This window comes from Trichomycterus rosablanca, chromosome 25 (genome assembly GCF_030014385.1).
Source record: "Trichomycterus rosablanca isolate fTriRos1 chromosome 25, fTriRos1.hap1, whole genome shotgun sequence".
Lineage (NCBI taxonomy): Eukaryota > Metazoa > Chordata > Actinopteri > Siluriformes > Trichomycteridae > Trichomycterus > Trichomycterus rosablanca.
This window is the reverse complement of record NC_086012.1, coordinates 5,447,902-5,470,000: the sequence shown is the minus strand read 5'-3', so window position 1 is coordinate 5,470,000 and position 22,099 is coordinate 5,447,902. Positions and strand designations below refer to the sequence as shown.

At 40.1% G+C, this 22,099-nt stretch overlaps 3 protein-coding genes across 3 annotated transcripts; 2 read left to right on the top strand and 1 right to left on the bottom strand.

Annotated features, from left to right (window-relative positions):
- The first annotated feature begins 2,774 nt into the window (after positions 1–2,774).
- Positions 2,775–3,713, top strand: LOC134302577 (corticoliberin). Its single transcript, XM_062987721.1, has 2 exons — positions 2,775–2,860; positions 3,112–3,713. Exon 2 carries the CDS (start codon positions 3,132–3,134, stop codon positions 3,630–3,632), a length of 501 nt encoding a protein of 166 aa, XP_062843791.1. The 5' UTR covers positions 2,775–2,860; positions 3,112–3,131; the 3' UTR covers positions 3,633–3,713.
- A 1,188-nt stretch (positions 3,714–4,901) lies between these two features.
- On the bottom strand, positions 4,902–13,348 carry trim55a (tripartite motif containing 55a). The gene is made up of 10 exons (XM_062987354.1): positions 13,072–13,348; positions 11,066–11,238; positions 10,763–10,946; positions 9,418–9,513; positions 7,503–7,648; positions 7,250–7,337; positions 7,047–7,069; positions 6,839–6,963; positions 5,691–5,986; positions 4,902–5,336 (listed from the first exon to the last, which is right to left on the bottom strand). The coding sequence occupies exons 1-10, from the start codon at positions 13,234–13,236 to the stop codon at positions 5,238–5,240; spliced, it is 1,395 nt and encodes a 464-aa protein (XP_062843424.1). The 5' UTR covers positions 13,237–13,348; the 3' UTR covers positions 4,902–5,237.
- A 3,136-nt stretch (positions 13,349–16,484) lies between these two features.
- Positions 16,485–21,671, top strand: LOC134302682 (cytochrome P450 7B1). Its single transcript, XM_062987858.1, has 6 exons — positions 16,485–16,625; positions 18,405–18,541; positions 18,874–19,497; positions 20,627–20,833; positions 20,929–21,107; positions 21,222–21,671. The coding sequence occupies exons 1-6, from the start codon at positions 16,549–16,551 to the stop codon at positions 21,534–21,536; spliced, it is 1,539 nt and encodes a 512-aa protein (XP_062843928.1). The 5' UTR covers positions 16,485–16,548; the 3' UTR covers positions 21,537–21,671.
- Positions 21,672–22,099: the final 428 nt, after the last annotated feature.

The window sequence follows — 22,099 nt, the reverse complement described above, 5'->3', positions numbered from 1 at the left end:
ATAGTCTAGTGCACTATGTAGGGAACATAAATTAATTGTCTAATATACAGTCTAGTGCACTATGTAGGGAACATAAATCAATTGTCTAATATACAGTCTAGTGCACTATGTAGGGAACATAAATCAATTGTCTAATATACAGTCTAGTGCACTATGTAGGGAACATAAATCAATTGTCTAATATACAATCTAGTGCACTGTGTAGGGAACATAAATCAATTGTCTAATATACAGTCTAGTGCACTATGTAGGGAACATAAATCAATTGTCTAATATACAATCTAGTGCACTGTGTAGGGAACATAAATCAATTGTCTAATATACAGTCTAGTGCACTATGTAGGGAACATAAATTAATTGTCTAATATACAGTCTAGTGCACTATGTAGGGAACATAAATCAATTGTCTAATATACAGTCTAGTGCACTATGTAGGGAACATAAATCAATTGTGTAATATACTGTCTAGTGCACTATGTAGGGAACATAAATCAATTGTCTAATATACAGTCTAGTGCACTATGTAGGGAACATAAATCAATTGTCTAATATACAATCTAGTGCACTGTGTAGGGAACATAAATCAATTGTCTAATATACAATCTAGTGCACTGTGTATGGAACATAAATCAATTGTCTAATATACAATCTAGTGCACTATGTAGGGAACATAAATCAATTGTCTAATATACTGTCTAGTGCACTATGTAGGGAACATAAATCAATTGTCTAATATACAGTCTAGTGCACTGTGTAGGAAACATAAATCAATTGTCTTATATACAGTCTAGTGCACTATGTAGGGAACATAAATCAATTGTCTAATATACAATCTAGTGCACTATGTAGGGAACATAAATCAACTGTCTAAAATACTGTCTACTGCACTATGTAGGGAACATAAATCAATTGTCTTATATACAGTCTAGTGCACTATGTAGGGAACATAAATCAATTGTCTAATATACAGTCTAGTGCACTGTGTAGGAAACATAAATCAATTGTCTTATATACAGTCTACTGCACTATGTAGGGAACATAAATCAATTGTCTAATATACAATCTAGTGCACTGTGTAGGGAACATAAATCAATTGTCTAATATACAGTCTAGTGCACTGTGTAGGGAATATAAATCAATTGTCTAATATACAATCTAGTGCACTGTGTAGGGAACATAAATCAATTGTCTAATATACAATCTAGTGCACTGTGTAGGGAACATAAATCAATTGTCTAATATACAATCTAGTGCACTGTGTATGGAACATAAATCAATTGTCTAATATACAATCTAGTGCACTATGTAGGGAACATAAATCAATTGTCTAATATACAATCTAGTGCACTATGTAGGGAACATAAATCAATTGTCTAATATAGTCTAGTGCACTATGTAGGGAACATAAATTAATTGTCTAATATACAGTCTAGTGCACTATGTAGGGAACATAAATCAATTGTCTAATATACAGTCTAGTGCACTATGTAGGGAACATAAATCAATTGTCTAATATACAGTCTAGTGCACTATGTAGGGAACATAAATCAATTGTCTAATATACAATCTAGTGCACTGTGTAGGGAACATAAATCAATTGTCTAATATACAGTCTAGTGCACTATGTAGGGAACATAAATCAATTGTCTAATATACAATCTAGTGCACTGTGTAGGGAACATAAATCAATTGTCTAATATACAGTCTAGTGCACTATGTAGGGAACATAAATTAATTGTCTAATATACAGTCTAGTGCACTATGTAGGGAACATAAATCAATTGTCTAATATACAGTCTAGTGCACTATGTAGGGAACATAAATCAATTGTGTAATATACTGTCTAGTGCACTATGTAGGGAACATAAATCAATTGTCTAATATACAGTCTAGTGCACTATGTAGGGAACATAAATCAATTGTCTAATATACAATCTAGTGCACTGTGTAGGGAACATAAATCAATTGTCTAATATACAGTCTAGTGCACTATGTAGGGAACATAAATCAATTGTCTAATATACAATCTAGTGCACTGTGTAGGGAACATAAATCAATTGTCTAATATACAGTCTAGTGCACTATGTAGGGAACATAAATCAATTGTCTAATATACAGTCTAGTGCACTATGTAGGGAACATAAATCAATTGTCTAAAATACTGTCTAGTGCACTATGTAGGGAACATAAATCAATTGTCTAATATACTGTCTAGTGCACTATGTAGGGAACATAAATCCGTTATCTGATATACAATCTTTCACACAATCTAGTGCACTATGTAGTACACATTAATGTGTTTGTGACACAAACAGTTAACTTAGTAGCTCAGTTAGCAGCTCCTAAAAGTTCTGTTATCACCCATATCCTTTGGTGTGTGCGAAAAGTTTTTTAGCTGTTTTTTTTGGGCTTAGGGGGTCAGGGTCGTGGTCCGGGGGTACCTCCCTGAAATTAGTTTTTGCAACTTGGGATGTCTGTGTATAGTTAGCGAAATAATGTTCTTCAACCTGATTTTTAACATCTCAAAATCAGCATCGCAACTATACTAGCACTGTGCTTTCATTATAATTTAATTTCTTGATAGATAGTTACTCAGTTTTTACCTTTTTCCTCCCGTGTCTCCTTTCCTCGCGACTCCTGGCTCCCTCGCTTCGCGCGAATCTGACGCGCTGCGCCTCTCTGACGTTATCTCGTGCTGCGTTCACTGCAGTCGGACATTGGAGATTCGCTTGTAAATGTCAAATTGGCCATAACTTTTATTTTAATTCGTTGCTGCCAACTGGGGTGGCAGCAGGGGTGGCAAGGCTTTCTTTTAGGGTGGCATGTGCCACCCTATGCCACCCCGGTAGATCCGCCCATGGTTAGTGGTTATATATGTACTTTTTGCTTTAATGTCAGTATAACATCACGATTCAAAATTCTATAGTTCAATTAGATCATATATTTACAATCTGGAATAGGAGACGATCAGATTGGGAGACACAGGGGGGAAATCCAGGGAAATGTTTCATGCATGTATAAATTGGAAATGCAGTTTGCTAATTTAATCTCTGGACCATATTTGTTAGACCAGACATTTCAATTTTTGAATAATTTTAACTACAATTACAGATATCTGAGGATCTTCCTAAATGAAGCTCCACGTCTTGTTCGCGTTGGTAACCCTGCATGGCGCGTTTACTCCTCGCTTTGAAGGCAAAGCAATAAACGGTGCGGGATTTGTCCCCTCCAGTCCTATATGGTCTGAACTGAAGCAGTCAGTTTTACCAGTACTGGAGCGACTGGGAGAGGAGTACTTCATCAGGCTGAATAACCCAAACCAGTATCTAAACGGTCCTGAAAAAACCCACCCACCACGTGCTAACACTAGTAACCGCGCGCTCCAGCTGATGCTCACACAGCAGAGTCTGCTGAGAGGTCAGATCGACGATACCGGTGTCGGTACCGGCTTAACGAACAGCTTCAAGCCACATACAGACTCTGCAGAACGGAAGCGCCGGGCCGAAGATCCGCCGATATCACTGGATCTGACGTTTCATCTGCTGCGCGAGGTGCTTCAGATGGCTCGAGCAGAACAGTTAGCTCAGCAGGCTAGCAGCAACCGAAGAATTATGGACTTTTTTGGGAAATAAAAACAAGTTATTTAAAAATATATATATAACGTCTGTACAAATGATTTTGTCAACCCAATATCTTTTCATAAACTTTATTAATTTATTGTGCAAACTGTATGTAGTCCACATTGTAGTGTGATAAAGTATGCTATTGAATAAATAAACAATATAGAAATGGATACAGATTCATAATAATTATTTTGTTAGCAGTTATTACGCTTGTTTTTCTTCGGTAAATATTTTAATTAAGGCAATCAGGTAATTTGGTCTATTGGGCAAAAAGTGCAATATATTGTAAAATATTTTTCTAATTTTATTTCCAATTGCTAAAAATTAATTAATACAGTTGCTACAATAATTTGTAAATTTGAAGACTAACTCCAACTTTTAATATTTAATTTAGTGCATGTTTTGTGTGTGAATTAACATAAAACATACAACTGTAAAGCTACAGTTACTTAATATTGTTTGATTTTTTTTATAATAGGTATCATTATTATATTTGTTTACTCATCATAAGTACAGACATTAAAGTTACCTCAGTAAAATAAATTAGTTTTTAAATATATAATTTTTAATTAAGATGTAATAAACTTTTGATTGACTTCTTTCAAACACTTTCTATGATTTGATATTTGTCTTTCAAATTACTGCAATTTTTTTTATATTTTCTTTATGCATTTTCTCCCTTTTTTTAGCGCGTCCAATTGCCCGATTGCGTCATGCTTCCTCTCCACCAATGCCGATCCCTGCTCTGATTAAGGAGAACGAAGTTAACCCACGCCCCCTCTGACACGTGGGCAGCAGCCGTATGCATACTTTGACGAGTGCAGTGCAGCTCAGCGTTGTGTACGGAGAGACACACCCTGACAGCACTCTTTTCTTATCTCTGTGCAGGCGCCATCAATCCGCCAGCAGAGGTCGTAATTGCACCAGTCATGAGAAAGAGACCCTATCCGGCTTAGTCCCACCCATATCTGAACAACAGGCCAATCGCTGTTCATGTGGCCGCTCAGCCTTAGCCGGCAGGCAGAGCTGAGATTCGATACGATGTATTCGAGATCCCAGCTCTGGTTCCAGCGTGTGTTTTTACTGCTGCGCCACCTGAGCGGCCTACTGTAGCCATTTTAACCCACTGGCCTCTTATGAAGTACACTAATAGGTTTTTGAATCTCACCTCAGCATCTCTAAAAGGTTCAAATCAGGCACTCAAAATTTAATACTGTATGTTCAATAAATGATGTAGACCCAGCTAAATAAAATGGCACACAACTTAGAGTTCAGTAATTCATACATAGTGATTTTTAATGCAGCTTGAGATTTGTCATTACATTTACATAAAACTATACTATATTACATACACTATATAACTAAAATTATGTGAATACCTGACCATGAGATTTTTGGACAGTGTATTCCGACATTGATATGGATTAAGGCCATACAGTGTTAAAACAAACCCAAAGTTGTACAATGTGTATGAGTTACTCTTTGGCGATTTATTATTATTCACACACATCTTTGTGTGCAAACAATTTGGCATTTTACACATTTTACAAAAAGACATCTCTCTTGATTTGACCATAAACAAATATAAACCTTGAAAAGGTTGGAATAATGGAGTTACTTGTGCGAATTGAGCCATGAAAATGAAAAAACGTGGCGCTGGGATCCGTCATCAGGGCTTTGAGTGTCACTTCTTGCTGTGGGGTTGATGGAGTCCTGAAAGAGAAAAAAGGAAGGAAGATTGGTTGGTTGGTTTAATAAATATAGAGTGGATTAAACCCCTGTTTAGTATTCAGACCCCTTGAATCTTTGGGCAGTTTATTGAGTTCAGTTGTGTATTTAAATTTGAATCACAGATAATTATGTAGTGAACCCATGTTTTTTAAGTTGACCAAAACTTGGACATATTTTGAAAAGGCACACACCAGGGTCTTTAAGGACCCCCAATTTGAACTGGACGGTCAGAAGTAAAATCAATCAAAGTCCAAAGTAACCGTCTGTGGATCTCCACAATCCAGTTGTGGCAATTCAAAGATCAAGATAAAGATATAAAGCTGGGTACTGGTTTACCTCTGTGGTCGTATTTGTTGAACTGCTGTGGGCTGTGTTAGGTATGGATGTATCTGACGATGTGCTCTGCACCATACTGGTGGCTGCTGTATGGGCTGGACCTGGACTGGATGTAGATGGTGCTGGAGCTGGATTAGAGGTTGGGGTTTGGGCAGGGCTTGGAGCTGGAGTCTGCACAGATGTGTTGCCTACAGCTGGTGGGCAGTTTGGAGTCAAGGGAGAGCTCTGTTTTGTACTAAAGGACACATTCTCTTTATCATCATGATCCTCCTCATCATCACTGGTTTCACCATCATCTGCAGACCACAGAAAGTGTTTATGGACATTTAAACAAGCAGAACACTTATAAAATATGTATGATTAAAACATTATGTTTCCAAAGCCACTTGGTTAGAAAGAAGCAAAAGCAGAACACCAACAACTTAGACCTCTATGTTTGGCAGATTATAGTCCAGCACTGACCTAGAGAAAAACATCCCAAACTAAGGTATTATACCACTGTTTATCTCTAAAATGATCTTAGAAATTCTAATATTATAACATTTACATGCTTAAAAGTTGAGTGTAATTGCACCATAAAAGTTGCTAAGCTAAAAACGTTAGTACTGACCATCTAAAGAAGCTACAAGGCCATCAGGGTTTACTGCTAAAACAATACAAACTGCAGCTTTCAACTTTTTAACTATTATATGACCAGAAATGGACTGAAAAGCCCCTATATATTTATCCATAGGCCATTGCTGCTGGCCCATACCAATCAATATCGCAAATGACAAAGTGTAGCTATTTATAGACTGCCTTTTTTAGATTAGATTAGATTAGATTCAACTTTATTGTCATTACACATGTACAAGTACAAGGCAATGAAATGCAGTTTAGCATCTAACCAGAAGTGCAATAAGCAGCAAGTGCAGGATGTACAGTATCTATGATATACATTATTTACAGGATACGGGCAGTGGTATGAACAAGATGAACAAGATAAGAACATGGATGAATAGGTTAAGGCTACAGTATGTAGCTCACTCATAATAATTAGGGAAAATCTATACATGAAAACACATCCAGTGAGGCTAACACAAGTGTATTTGTACTGAAAGGTAATACATCCATTTTGGTTATATGTACACGCATACTCGCAAACACACCTCCTGTGAAGTCGATGTTAGAGATGGCTGTCCTCTCATGCTGGAAGTTGACAGTAAAGTGATCCAGGTTTTCATATCCATTTTCCAGTTTCTCCAAATGAGAGGTGTTTTTGCTCTCTGTTATCCTAAGAGAGAGTACAATCGTCCTTTATAACTAGACCTAAAACTGTGTAATACTGTACTATAAATAATTTCTGTAATCACTTACTGTTGTAGTAGAGTCTTTGTGTTCTATTAAAAAGGAAGAAATATACAGCATTTAGATTGAATAATAGCTTTTGGGATGTTCTACTTTAAAACCTTTAGTTGTTATGTTATGTTGAGATATTTTAGCAATATTAAGCCATAATAGCTGATAATAATACACAGTATCAAATAGAAAACAGGAAATTACAAATGTGTAGACGTGACCTGTAGAAATACAGCCATTTCTGGTTCCTCCATGATCTGAATCCCTGTTTCTACCAGCTTGGCACTTTTGTCCAGATGCTCCGTGTACCTACAGGAGTAATTATGCTGATTTACACCTCTTGGTATGTGCCATGTGTATGTTTGGTTTACAGTGTGTGTAAATGTGATAAAAGGAGCAATTTATGGACGTTGAATGTGTGTAAGATGGGCTGTGTTTATGTATATTTATATGTGTATTTTTCGGTGCGTGTACCTGTGTTGCAGCCCCTTGATGTAGTCAACTTTCTCCTGCTGTTCAGAGCTGATTTTCAGAGCCAGCTCTCCTTTTCTCTCTTCTAGCAATGCGTAAAGGTGGTCAAAGGACTCGCACACAGAGGACTTTTGCCTGCGCCCATTCTCCTTCGCAATATCCAAAACAGAAATACAGGCAGACAGACAGATACACACACAAACACATGCAATCAGATTAAATGTGAAGTGGATTTTTATTCACTACAAACCTCAGTTCCAAAAGAACTAACAAACTGTCAACCTGTACAGATTTAAATAATAATTTACATTATTCTGGGCTTACATTTACATTTTCTGCATTTGGCAGATGCTCTTTTCCAAAGCGACTTACAGTACTGGGACAGTATACTTTCTAAGCAATTGAGGGTTAAGGGCCTTGCTCAAGGCCCCAACAGTGAGAACCTGGCAGTGGTGGGGCTTGAACCAGCGACCTTTTGATTACTAGTCCAGTACCTTTTTTTAAATATTTTTCCCCCCAATTTTTATCCCACAGTCTAGTCCAATTACCCTGACTTCGTCCTCTATACTGATTCGACCCTTCACCACTGACTGAGGACACCTCTCAACTGACATGCTCCCGTTCCGGTACGCACAGTCAGTACAGACTGCATTTTTCACCTGCACGAGTCAAGTTCATACATGGAGGGCCACACCCCCATCAGCATTATTCCTCAGCCCTGTGCAGGCGCCATCAGTCAGCCAGCAGGGGCCGCAGTCGCACCAGTTATGAGGACCTATGATCCAACTTTCTTACCCTCTAACCCTGAACAACAGCCAATCGTTGTTCATACAGCCGCCCAGCCTAGTCGGAAAGTCGGAGCTGAGATTCGATACGATGTATTCGAAACCCCAACTCTGGTGAGCTAGCGTACTTTACCGCTGCGCTACCTGAGCGGCCACTAGTCCCGTACCTTAACCACTAGGCTACAACTGTAAGAAAAGCTTAGAGGCTGCAATGCAACAAGAAGCCCTTTAAACTCAACTAAAGTTTAACTGAAGCTTATTACATGTACTGTATGTCGCTCATTTGTGGACATGATTTGTGTAATTCATGTCTCAGCATTAATGAAAATACAGTTTTCTGGTAGCTTTTTATGTTTAGTTACTTCTGAACATCAGCAGATGATAAAGTTTCTCCGAGCATAAGGTGACATTTAAATTTTTTTTCTATTAATAGGTGCAGTCAAATTAGTCTTAATGTTATGGGCACGGAGATGGCACAAGTGATAGTCAATCATAATTACAATCATAATTACTAACTGAAGAAAAAGGAAGCCATGCCACACAATTATGTGACATTGTAGAACTTTATAATTCAACAAAATAATTAAGTTGTTGGTATATACTGTATTTATGACTAATAATATATAATATGTTTAATTAAAACAATCATATAGTCAATGTTAATAGAATATTAGCTGTTGTGGAGTGGGTGGCACGGTGGCACAGTGGGTAGCTCTTTCTCATCTTTCTCAAAAGGGCTTGGGTTAAATTTCCTGGCTAAGCGACCAGGGTTCTTTCTGTCTGGAGTTTGCATGTTCTTCCTGTGTCTGCGTGGGTTTTCTTCCAGGTGCTCCAGTTTCCTCCCACAAGTCACCAGACCAAATGGGCCAGACCAAATGGAGCTGCTAAATTTGCCCTAAATGTGTGTGTGTGTCTGCTCTGGGGTGTTTCCTGCCTTTCGTTTAGTGAACTGGACCCACCACAACCCCGAATAGGATAAAGCGGTAGTAAAACAGACAATGAATGACTGAATTAATTGAGGTCCTACGTATTTGTAAAAATGCCTGTGTTGTGAATATGCAGTGTGGTAAAAATTTATATAAGCTGTGGAATCCTGATAAAATAAGGTTTGTATAAACACACAGAAAACACACCTCCACAGTTCTGCAGCTTTCCTCCATCAGGCTAATGATGGCCTGAATTCGGTCATTGTTTCCCACTAGCATTGCAACACCCTCCGACAGTTCTGTCTACAAAGAAAAAAAGGACAATTATATTCACATAGAAAATAAGAAAGTTATATGATATAAGATTGTTGATGTGTTAGGGTAACCCAGTCTATTAGACATACTGTAAACAGTTTAAATATTTCATGTTTCTGATTTCAGTGTTTTTGCTTCTAATGTCAATGAACGCTGCAAACACATATTCAGAATTTTAAAATCCTGGACATTTGTTAAAAGTAGGCCAGAGGTTGGTAAAATTGTAGGTGTTAGAATTACAGATTAATTAAAAACACCCAATGGGCCGCTCAGGTGCCGCAGCGGTAAAGTACACTAGCTCACCAGAGTTGGGGTTTCGAATACATCGTATCGAATCTCAGCTCTGCCTTTCCGACTAGGCTGGGTGGCTGCATGAACAACGATTGGCTGTTGTTCAGGGTTAGAGGGTAAGAAAGTCGGATTATGGGTCTTCATAACTGGTGCGACTGTGGCCCCTGCTGGCTGACTGATGGTGCCTGCACAGGGCTGAGGAATAATGCTGATAGGGTGTGGCCCTCCATACACAGTGCCCGTCAAGTCCGTCAACTCGACTCGTGCAGGTGAAAAATGCAGTCTGTACTGACTGTACGTGCCGGAGGGGGTGCAAGTCAGTTGAGAGGGGAAAAAATATAAATAATAAAAAAAAACACCCAATGTATGATTTCCATAGTAGCCAATTCAACTGTAAACAATGTAAATATTTTATGTTTCTAATTTAATTGTTTTTGCTTCTAATTTCAATAAAAGCAAATCTTTGCTTTTGAATTTGTTAAAAGTAGGCCAGAGGGGCTGGGCGGCCACATGAACAACGATTGGCTGTTGTACAGGGTGGGATGACCTGGACCAGTGTTCCTCATAACTGGTGCAATTACGACCTCTGCTGGCTGATTGATGGCACCTGCTGATCAGGGTGTGGCTCTCCGTGCACAAGGCTGATCCGCATATGAACTCGCCTCGTGCAAGTGAAAAGAGGCAGTCGGTACTGCGCACGTGTCGGAGGGGGCGTGTCAGTTGCGCAGCTCCTCAGTCAGCAGTGGAGGGTTGTATCGGTAGAGGTGAAGCGTAATGTAAATGTGATGACCAGAAAAGTAGCTAGCAAATAATAATGTTATCATCAATGTTACTGTTATATAGTATATATACCTGCATTTTTAGATGATTAATGAACACAATTTAAATATGAATGGGTCAGTAAGAGTGTGAAAAGAAAAGAAAGTGAGGGGAAGAACAGTCTTACTTTTTGGCACTCATAGACAGTACTGAGTGGTGCAACTTCACAACCCTGATGAGCCCCAAACACCTTACATAGGGAGCAGGTGGGAACAGAACAGGTCACGCAGTAGATATTAATCTTTTCATCCTCATGTACCTCACACATCAACTCGTCTGGCTTCTGCTGTGGTTCTGCCTTATTGCTTGTACTTAAACACACACACACAAACACACACTTGGGTAACTTTCTGCAGAATAAGTTACAATGAGATTAGTTCTGATCCTTATATTGACATCTAATTGGCACGAGAAGGTGTTTTAAAGGTACCTGATAGACTCCTGTTTGTACATATCGATGATGTTCTCAACTAACAGGTTCCGTTGCAGTCCGTATACACCGTGCCGATCTAGAACCACCTCATGCCTGCAGGACGGGCAGCGGAACCGCCCGCCAGAACTCACAGTGGAGCCACCTCGGGTTGGCAAGTAAGGGTTGGAAGCCTAAATACAGACACAGACCATGAAATATTAATACATATCCATAATCATAAGGAAAATGTATACATACCGTACGTATACAATAAACTAAATATATTTAAATCATAAAAGCAGTGTCTAAATGTAAATACTGTATGTCTGGATTAAATCTACATTTCTGGCCATGTCATTTTGTAAACCTATTGTATAAGCAATTTGTTGGCGTACCAATACTGATTGTAGCCCATGTTGTACACAATTTGTCATCCACTCACTACCCCAGTCATCAATATAAAAGAACCATCATATGATTAGTAATAAAAAGATATTAATTGTGTGGTGTTAGGTTATATTCACTTATTTAGACCTAGATTATAATTACATTTATGTTTATCAAATCTGTTATTGTGTGTGCATATGTCAGTGTGTGTGTGTGGGGGGGGGTGTATGAGGTTATACAAAGTTCTGACACAGAAGAGCAAAAAGACAAAAGACTCATACTGACTTTTGGCTATCAGAGTATGAATATAGGGATTCATAAACATACATGTAACTATGATTTACATATGGATAAACAAATATAACTATGGGGATTTTTAACATGTGGCTAACCAGGTGAAGTCTTAAATTTACATTTACATTTTTGGCATTTAGCAGACGGCTTTATCCAAAGCGACTTACAGTACCGGGACAGTATACAGTCTGAGCAATTGAGGGTTAAGGCCCTTATTCAAGAGCCCAACAGCAGCAACCTGGCTTGAACCAACTAGTGCAGTACCTTAATCGCTAGGATACAACTGCCTAAATATATACAACCAAAAGGATCATACTAAAACATTAGTCACTGCCTTAAAAGATTCTGGTTAATACAAACTCACACCAGGTGAACTCCCAAAAGTTGAATTTTGATGATGGAGCCTTACTATATACAAGGGATTTCTCAGAGTTTACGTCAAAAAACATGACTGTTGAGTTGATGATTGTCATAACATTGGTTGCATTTTAAAAATTCAGAAAGGGTTAGTCAGGGGTTCAGTGCAGGCCACTGTCTTTGTGGACCTTGCTTTGTGCACAGGAGCACAATCATGCTCAAACAGGGAAGAGCCAAATGTAAAATTAATATATATAATGTGGCTGAACACAATCTAAACACAATAATTAGAAGGTGTGTCTACATGCTTTTGTTATAATTCCTTAATCTGTTTCACCACTGCTTTATTCTCCTCAGGGTCACGGTGGGTACAAGTCACCAGGCGAAGAGTAGGAAACACCACGGTCAGGCGGCCAGTCCATCACAGGGCATCACAGATGCCTTTATCCAAAGCGACTTACATTACAGTTACAGTAAACAATCTGAGCAATTGAGAGTTAAGGGCCTAACAGCAACAACCTGGCAGTGGTGGGGCTTGAACCAGTGACCTTCTGATTACTAGTCCAAGACCTTAGCCACTAGGCTCCACCTACACCTAGATTCATTTTAGTATCTCCAATTAATCTGTATGTCTTTGGACTGTGGGAGGAAACTGGAGCACCTGGAAGAAAACCCATACAGACTCGAGGAGAACATCCACTCCACACAGAAAGGACCCGTATTGCTTCACCTGGGAATCGACCCCAAGACCGTCTTGCTGTGAAGCAACAGTGCTACCCACTGAGCCACTTCTTACCACTTTTGTTATAATGTCCCAACTTTTACACATATGCTAAACATGTTGAACAAAGACAAATATAAAGGAAAACATGCATAATATTGTATGTGGAATGACAGGCAGAGGACAACTGACGGGTTAACATGGTGTCTAGACAACAAGTAGTCTACTCTACATCACAGCACAATGAAATAAGGGTTTGATCTACCTGAAATATATCGTTGGCACATTTCCGGCAAAGGTTGTGTTGGCACGGTAGGATCACCACCGGCTTTGTAAACATCTCCAGGCATATCGGACAGATCAGCTGCTTCTCCAGGCTCTCCATAGTCTCACGGTTTTTGGAATGTGAAAATTCCACAGCCACACTCATGACACGACGAGACGCATCTAATAAAAACACGCAGAAGTGTTACAGAAGCTTCGGTTTCACAGTTTACCAGAAAAAACAGGCCATTTTCTAACAATGATTGGCAGTAACGGTGCTGTACGAGGCCTAGAGTGTCCGAAAGTTGCTCTTCCCCCTCCCGTGCTGACTCAGTGTGGGGTCTTTTTTTAGCACACACAGGTCGAGGCGGTCATGATTACGTGACCATATATGAAATGACCACTTGGTTGTATGAACTTTTGGAGCCGGGTTAAGAGACAACGACGTGAATTTTAAGTACAGTATGTGTACAACCCTAAATCAGAAAAAGTTGGGACAGTATGGAAAATGCAAATAAAATAAAAACACAGTGTTTTTTACATTTACTTTCATTGACTTTCATTTGATTGCAGACAGTTTGAACCCAAGATAGTTCATGTCTTGTCTGCTCAGCTTCATTTCATTTGTTAATATACCTCCATTCCTGCCAAAAAAGTTGGGACGAGGGAAAAAAACTACATGATTGATGATGTGATTCCAAACAGGTGATTGTAATCATGGTTTGGTACAAAAGCAGCATCCAGAAAAGGCTGAGTCTTTGACGTGCAAAGATGTACAGATGATCTTCAAGGATTGGAAGGGATTTGCATATTTCTCCCTCTACAGTGCATAATATCATTAAACGATTCAAAGCATCGGGAGGAGTTTCAGTGCATAAAGGCCAAGGGTGCAAGCTTAAGCTGAACGCCCGTGATCTTCGATCCCTCAGACGGCACTGCATCAAGAACCGCCACTCAACAATAGCTGATATAACCACATGGGTGAGGGATTACTTTGGCAAACCTTTGTCGAGCTCTACAATACAGAGTTACATGCACAAACGCCACTTCAAACTTTACTGTGCAAAAAAGAAGCCTTATGTTAACCATATCCAGAAGCGGCGTCGACTTCTCTGGGCTCGGAGGCATCTAGGATGGACCATCACATAGTGGAAACGTGTATTGTGGTCAGATGAATTAACATTCCAGGTATTTTTTGGAAAAAATAGAAGTAAATAAATAGCAAAATTACGTAGTGATATACTGGTTTGATTAAGAGTTGTTTTTGTGGGTAGCACTGTCGCTTCACAGCAAGAAGGTCCTGGGTTTGATTCCCAGGTGGACCAGTACGGGTTCTGTGTGGAGTTGGATGATCTTCCCATGTCTGTGTGGGTTTTGTTCAAGAGCTCATGTCAAGACATGCATGGACTAAATTGCCTTAGGTGTAAATGTCTGTTTGCCCTGTGGTGAACTGGTGACCTGTCTGGGATGTTTAATGCATTTTGCCAGGTGAATCGTTCACACCGCCACCCTGTGTCGGATACCGCAGTGTTTTTTTTTTTTTTTTTTTTTAACCCCCTCTCCCCCCAATTTTTCTCCCCTAATCTAGTCGTGTCCAGTTACCCTGATTGCGTCCTCTATACTGATTCGACCCTTCACCTCTCAACTGACATACAGTCAGTACAGACTGCATTTTTCACCAGCACGAGTCGAGTTCATACACTTGATGCGCCCAGCCCAGTCGGGAAGGCAGAGCTGAGATTCGATACGATGTATTCGAAACCCCAACTCTGGTGCGCTAGCGTACTTTACCGCTGCGCCACCTGAGCGGCTCAGATACCGCAGTGTTAAAACAGACAATGAGTGAACGGTTTCCAAAATATTTTTCAGACATAGTAACATAGGTCCTGAGAGTCTGGGTTAGATCACTGCCTCTGGTAACTTTTCGTGGCAAGTTTCAACACATGCAGGAGATAGGAGAAGAGAAGATAAGATAGCCTTTTATTATCCCACAGGGGGGACTTTGCAACGTTACAGCACAAGATGGATTGGCTAGTTTCAAATGCACCTAAATGTGAATAAGCACCCCGTCCAGGGCATTTTCCAAATTTCAGAGGGCCCTAACCCTGACCAGGATAAAGCAGTTAGTGAATGAAAAATCTAAACGAGACACTAAAACATTAGGGTGCTGTTTGATTTTGTGTTGCACCATGGCCCTAATTATATTAACTACTATACCATTTCAGTTTCAGCCACAACAGGTGGATTTTTTAAACTCCCAGCATGGGAGCAATGTTAACTTTTGTATAACATAAAACTTTTGTTTTATTCTTAGCACTTAAATAGATGTCTATGTTGTCTTTTAATTTGGACGTCATTGGACCATATTTGTTATATGAACAAAAAGTATGCATTTATACGCGGGAAGTGAGGGTGGCACAGCTGTCTAACACTCTGGCATGACTCAGCTTTTGAAGGGAAGAAGATGTACCTTCATTTTGGTGCAACAGTGACTCTTACTGTCCAGTCAAAGCTCTGGCACGAATGAAGGTCATAGCATTGTTGAAATTCCTGCAGCTCCTTGAGGCTGCTAGATGTTGCTGTAGGCCCCTTGGCAGCCTCCAGGACCAGTCTTCTTGTTATTTTCATCAGTTTTGGAGTGACAGTTCTTGGAAATGCCACTGTTGTGCCATATTGTATTCATCAGTCTATTATCTAGTACACTAGTACACTCCCTGAAATGAGTTTTTGCAACTTGGGATGTCTGACTATATAATTGTTTGTTTGTTTGTTTATTTGGATTTTAACGTCATGTTTTACACTCCTTGGTTACATTCATGACAGACACACGGTAGTTACTCGTTACACAAGGTTCATCACTTCTCAAGGTTATATTGAACACAGTCATGGACAATTTTGTATCTCCAATTCACCTCACTTGCATGTCTTTGGACTGTGGGAGGAACCCGGAGCACCCGGGGGAAACCCACGCAGACACGGGGAGAACATGCAGACTCCACACAGAAAGGCCCGGGACCGCCCCACCTGGGGATCGAACCCAGGACCTTCTTGCTCCGTGCCGCCCTGACTATATAATCCAGATAAATACTTTAAAACTGGTTTTGTGTGGTAGGCTATAAATTGCAATGTTTGCTAATCATATTATTTAGTTTATTTGTCTATACAACATTCTTTTTAAAATAGCACCTGAATGTTTAATCAATGCAAGTACAGACAGGATTGAACCTGAATTTGCTGTTTTTGACGAGTCAGCTTCCAAAGCCCATCAAAAGGAGCCGACTCAGGAACCGACTCTTTTACGAACGACACAAAATCATTGCAAGCGTTTAGAAGAACTTCAGTGTCGGTTTAACTTATGTAGTTTTCTGTTCATGTTTTAGGTCAAAAACATCTTTTTATGTTTACATAACAGTTAGCTGGCCGAACATATGTAATAAAACTAGTTTTGTAGAAAACAGTCACCGTTCTGTGCTAAAACATGTTGGACACTTTACTTGTGGTATTTCTCGGGATTGCTTCCATTGTTTTGCTCCACAGTGTGTTCAGGAGAAGAAGGTAAGAATTTATACCTATATATGTGCTTTATGTACATAATACAATTTGAATTACTTAACTAAACGTGCACTTATGAAAATCAAGCACAGAAATGAACTTTGACCAGTATGTATAGTGATAAACACAAGGCATTTAGCTTCCTACCACATTTTACGTTTACATTGCACCATGACCTGTTTAAAGAGCAATACATATACACCACCTGGATTTAACTAAGCAAATAGGTAAGAGCATCCCATTGGATAATTACTGCATGGGTGATTATGTTTCAGCTGGCAACAAGTTATTTAACCCTAACTGATGCAGTGAGTAGCTTCTCATTTGTTAAACAACCATGTGGAAAAGATGTTCATCTGTTTCAGAAGGGTCAAATTATTGGCATGCATCAAGCAGAGAAAACATCTGATTGCTGAAACTACTAAAATCAGGTTAAGAACTGTCCAACACATTATTAAAAAGTGGAAGGACAGTGGGGGAAACATCATCTTCGAGGAAGGAATGTGGTCGGAAAAAAATCTTGAACGATCGTGATCGGCGATGACTTGAACGTTTGGTGAAATCAGATGGTAGAAAAACTACAGTAGAACTCAGGGATGTTTAATAGTGAAAGTAAGAGCATTTCCACACACACAATGCGAAGGGAACTCAAGGGATTGGGACCAAACAGCTCTGTAGCCTTAAGAAAACCACTCGTCAGTGAGGCTAACCGGCAAAAACGGCTTCAAATTGCTAGGGAGCATAAAGATTGGACTCTGGAGCAATGGAAGAAGGTCATGTGGTCTGACGAGTGCAGATTTACCCTGTTCCAGAGTGATGGGCGCATCAGGGTAAGAAGAGAGGCGGCTGAACTGATGCACCCATCATGCCTAGTGCCTACCGTATAAGCCTGTGGGGGCGGTGCTATGATCTGGGGTCGCTGCAGTTGCTCAACTTGTGAAGGAGTGGTTCAGGGAGCATGAGACATCATTCTCACACATGGATTGGCCACCACAGAGTCGACACCTGAACCCCATTGAGAATCTTTGGGATGTGCTGGAGAAGACTTTGCGCAGTGGTCCGAATCTCCCATCATCAATACAAGATCTTGGGGAAAAATTAATGCAACTCTGGACAGAAATAAATGTTATGACATTGCAGAAGCTTGTGGAAACGATGCCACAGCGAATGCGTGCCGTAATCACGCGGGGTTTTAGATGCAGGGTTTTAGACACGGGGAGAACATTCACTTCACACAAAAAGGATCCTGACTGCTCCACCTGGGAATCAAACCCAGAACGTGGATGCTGTGGTTTGTTCCCCCTCTGACCACCGTCCTCCGTCATTAGATACCCCAGGTCATCATGTTTGGTTTGTAACGGATCAGAACTGTTTGCAGTGGGTTTAATTGGGTCATATGTGCACGTACAGCATCCTGAGCTTCGGAAACTACTTTTTATTCCTATTAGCCCTGATTCACTCAGCGCAGTTCTCTCAGATAAATCCAAGAGTGTGATGTGAACTGATGAAACAGAAGCAGTTATATATCCAAGAGACCATCAGTGACACTCAGGCCTATCAGTTGATCCCATTCAGGAGCCAATAGTTCGAACACATGATCACTTCATGACTTTCAGACACATTTACTGTACTTTAACCGGTAAACAGAAGCTATGGAAATAAAATACTTAATGAACAGAGTACAAACCCCTCCCGTGGGTCATCTTGTTAACTCAAATTGTTATGCTGGTCTTATTATTTATAATAGACCTATTGTATAGAAGTGCCTGTTTGTATTTGTAGAAGAGATGGAGAGCCTCCACTGATACAGGGATGGATTCCATTTCTGGGAAAAGCTCTGGACTTCAGGAAGGATTCCTTTAAGTTTCTACAAGAACTACAGAAGAGGCATGGTGACGTCTTCACTGTGTTAATTGCAGGTACAATAGAGACACATTTCTACACTAGGGTATAATAAATAATTCCGATTATTTACCGCTTTAATATGTGAGATTTCAAAGCAACAGAAGGCAACTAACAGTTTCAGAGCCTGTGTCCTATTTAAAACTGGTACATTCTTTTTATTAAAACAGTATTTCAATTATTCGCTTTAAATTATACAGTGTCTTTGACTTAGTACCTCAAAATATAAAATATGTATGTATTTATAAGCAAAACAAGGGCTCAGCATACACTAGCCAGTTAAGGTGTTGTGCAAGTGGCATAACAAATGAATTGAACAAACTATACTGGTATATGTGTCTCGTTTCAGGTAAATACATGACATTTGTGATGGATCCTCTCCTCTACCCAGCGGTTATTAAGCACGGCAAGCAGCTGGACTTCCACGAGTTTTCGGACGCGGCGGCATCCAGAACGTTCGGCTACCCCCTAGTCCGAGCCGAAAGGTTCCCTGGCCTGAGCGACAAAATCCAGAAATCGTTTATTTTACTTCATGGCTCTAGTCTCAACCCTCTCACACTGAAAATGGTGAAAAACATCCAGCTCGTCTTACGCCGAAACTTTCTGTCCGGCCGTGATGCAGAACGAGCGCGTGACTGGCAGGAAGAAGAGCTGTACGAATTTTGTGAGCGTGTGATGTTTGAGGCGACGTTTTTGACACTGTATGGACATCCTCAAGCTCAAACCGACCGACAGTCTGAGCGCTGGATAGATGAACTGCGTAAAGACTTTAGACAGTTTGACAGTGTGTTTCCTCTGCTGATTGCTCGCGTACCTATTGGTCTGTTGGGAAAGACCAAATATGTTCGGGAAAAACTGATTAGGTTCTTCCATCCACAAAGAATGGCCGAATGGATCAGTCCATCGGAGATCATACAGACACGGACTGAAATTTTTCAACAGTACGACACGCTTCAAGACCTGGACAAAGCAGGTAACTCAGAAACACAACCTTTCAACAGTGGCATGCACAAATCAGGTTAAAAGCATTAGGCTACAGTTGTTAAGAGATAGCTTGTTGGATAACAGTGGTTAACTATATCGAAAACAGGGAACAAATCACAAGGCATTACAACAGATCAACCCATGCTCCATCGAGAGCAGGGGTGCCCAATAATCGATCGCGATTGACCGGTCGATGGCATAGTGCACGGTGGTAGATTTCTTAATTTCTTAAGAAATTAAATTAAGGTTTCTTAGTCGTTCGGGTGGCGCAGCGGTAAAACATCATATCGAAACTCAGCTCTGCCACCCGTTTGGCTGTTGTTCATAGGGTTAGGGGCAAGCCGGAGCATGGGTCCTCATAACTGGTGCAATTACGACCCCTGCTGGCTGACTGATGGCGCCTGCACAGGGCTGAGGAATAATGCCGATCAGGGTGTGGCTCTCCGTGCACAGTGCTGATCGGTATATATGAACTCGACTCGTGCGGGTGAAAAATGCAGTCTGTACTGAGCGCGTGTCGGATGTTCACTATGTAGTGAACATGAATGCGTTATCTAATACACTATCTAGTGCACTATGTAGGGAACATAAATCCGTGATCTGATATACAATCTAGTGCACTGTGTAGGGAACATAAACCAATTGTCTAATTCACTATCTAGTGCACTACGTAGGGAACATAAATTCATATCTAAAATACTATCTAGTGCACTATGTAGGGAACATAAATCCGTGAACTAATACGCTACCTAAAGCATTATGTAAGAAACATAAGTCTATTATCTAGTACACTATCTAGTGCACTAAGTATGGAACATAAATCTATTATCTTTCACACTATCTAGTGTACTGTGTAGTACACATTAATGTGTGTGTGATGCGAACAGTTAGCTTAGTAGCTCAGTTAGCAGCTCTTAAAAGTTCTGTTATCACCCATCATATCCTTTGGTGTGTGCAAGAGGTTTTTTAGCTTTTTTTTTTTTTTTGGGCTTGGGCGGTCGGGGTCGAGGTCCAGGGGTACCTTCCTGAAATGAGTTTTTGCAACTTGGGATGTCTGTATATAAAATATAAGGTGTCTTGGTTTCATAGAAATATTCTATCTTTTTCTCTCCTTCTAGCACATCATTTTGGCATCTTGTGGGCATCAGTGGGCAACACTATCCCAGCATGTTTCTGGTGTATATACCACCTTCTTTCCAACCCTCAAGCCTTTACAGCAGTGTGGAATGAGATAATCGATGTGATTGGAGAAAAATGGGAGGAATCAACCGTTTGTCATGACGTCACACTTACAAGAGAGCAACTTGAGAAAATGGTTTACCTTGGTAATTCATACTAATGCACACATAGTCCAAACACACATACAGGTATATAACAGTGGAAATTAAAAGTGTTAAAAGGGTGCATCTATTCTCTGCAGAGAGTGCTGTTAACGAGAGTCTCCGTCTTGCTTCCGTCTCAATGAATATCCGGGTAGTTAAGGAGGATTTAAGACTGCCACTAAATCCACAATGCTCAGTGAGTCTGCGTAAAGGAGACATTATCACTATGTACCCACAAAGCACTCACCTGGACCCGGACATCTACCCGAACCCCCAGGTAAGTGTAAAGACGAACTTAACTCTGGGAAAATACTGTAATTATCATAATGTAATGTAATTATAATAATGTAATTGTCTGTTTTATTATGTGTGTGTGTTTGCGTGTATACAGCAATACCAGTTTAACCGTTTTGTGAAAGACGGCAAGGTGAAAACAGACTTCTATAAAGGTGATCAGAAGGTTCGATACTACCACATGCCTTTCGGCTCAGGGGCCAGCATGTGTCCTGGACGTTTTTTTGCTATCAACGAGCTGAAGCAGTTTGTTTGTATGACACTGCTGACCTGTGATATGCAACTCATTGACATTCACCAGCAGGCAACGCTGGACAACAGCCGAGCAGGCCTGGGCATACTTCCACCTGCCAACCACATTTCTTTCAGATACAGACTCAAACAACGTGGCATGCAGACAGAGGAGCTATAAAAGTCAACATTTGAGGAAGTGAGCTAATGAGTAAGCGATGTCTGAAGGCAGCAGAAAGAAGTTGGCTAACGCATGTTGTCTTTTTGATGGCATGGTTATGGACACGGATCCTAAATAAAATTAATCTTGGGTTAATCCAGACTGATTAAATAAGTAATTAATAACATTGTTTAAGTACCTAGGCTTTAATCATGCTATGTCATTTATACATACAGTGTATCACAAAAGTGAGTACACCCCTCACATTTCTGCAGATATTTAAGTATATCTTTTCATGGGACAACACTGACAAAATGACACTTTGACACAATGAAAAGTAGTCTGTGTGCAGCTTATATAACAGTGTAAATTTATTCTTCCCTCAAAATAACTCAATATACAGCCATTAATGTCTAAACCACCGGCAACAAAAGTGAGTACACCCCTTAGTGAAAGTTCCTGAAGTGTCAATATTTTGTGTGGCCACCATTATTTCCCAGAACTGCCTTAACTCTCCTGGGCATGGAGTTTACCAGAGCTTCACAGGTTGCCACTGGAATGCTTTTCCACTCCTCCATGACGAC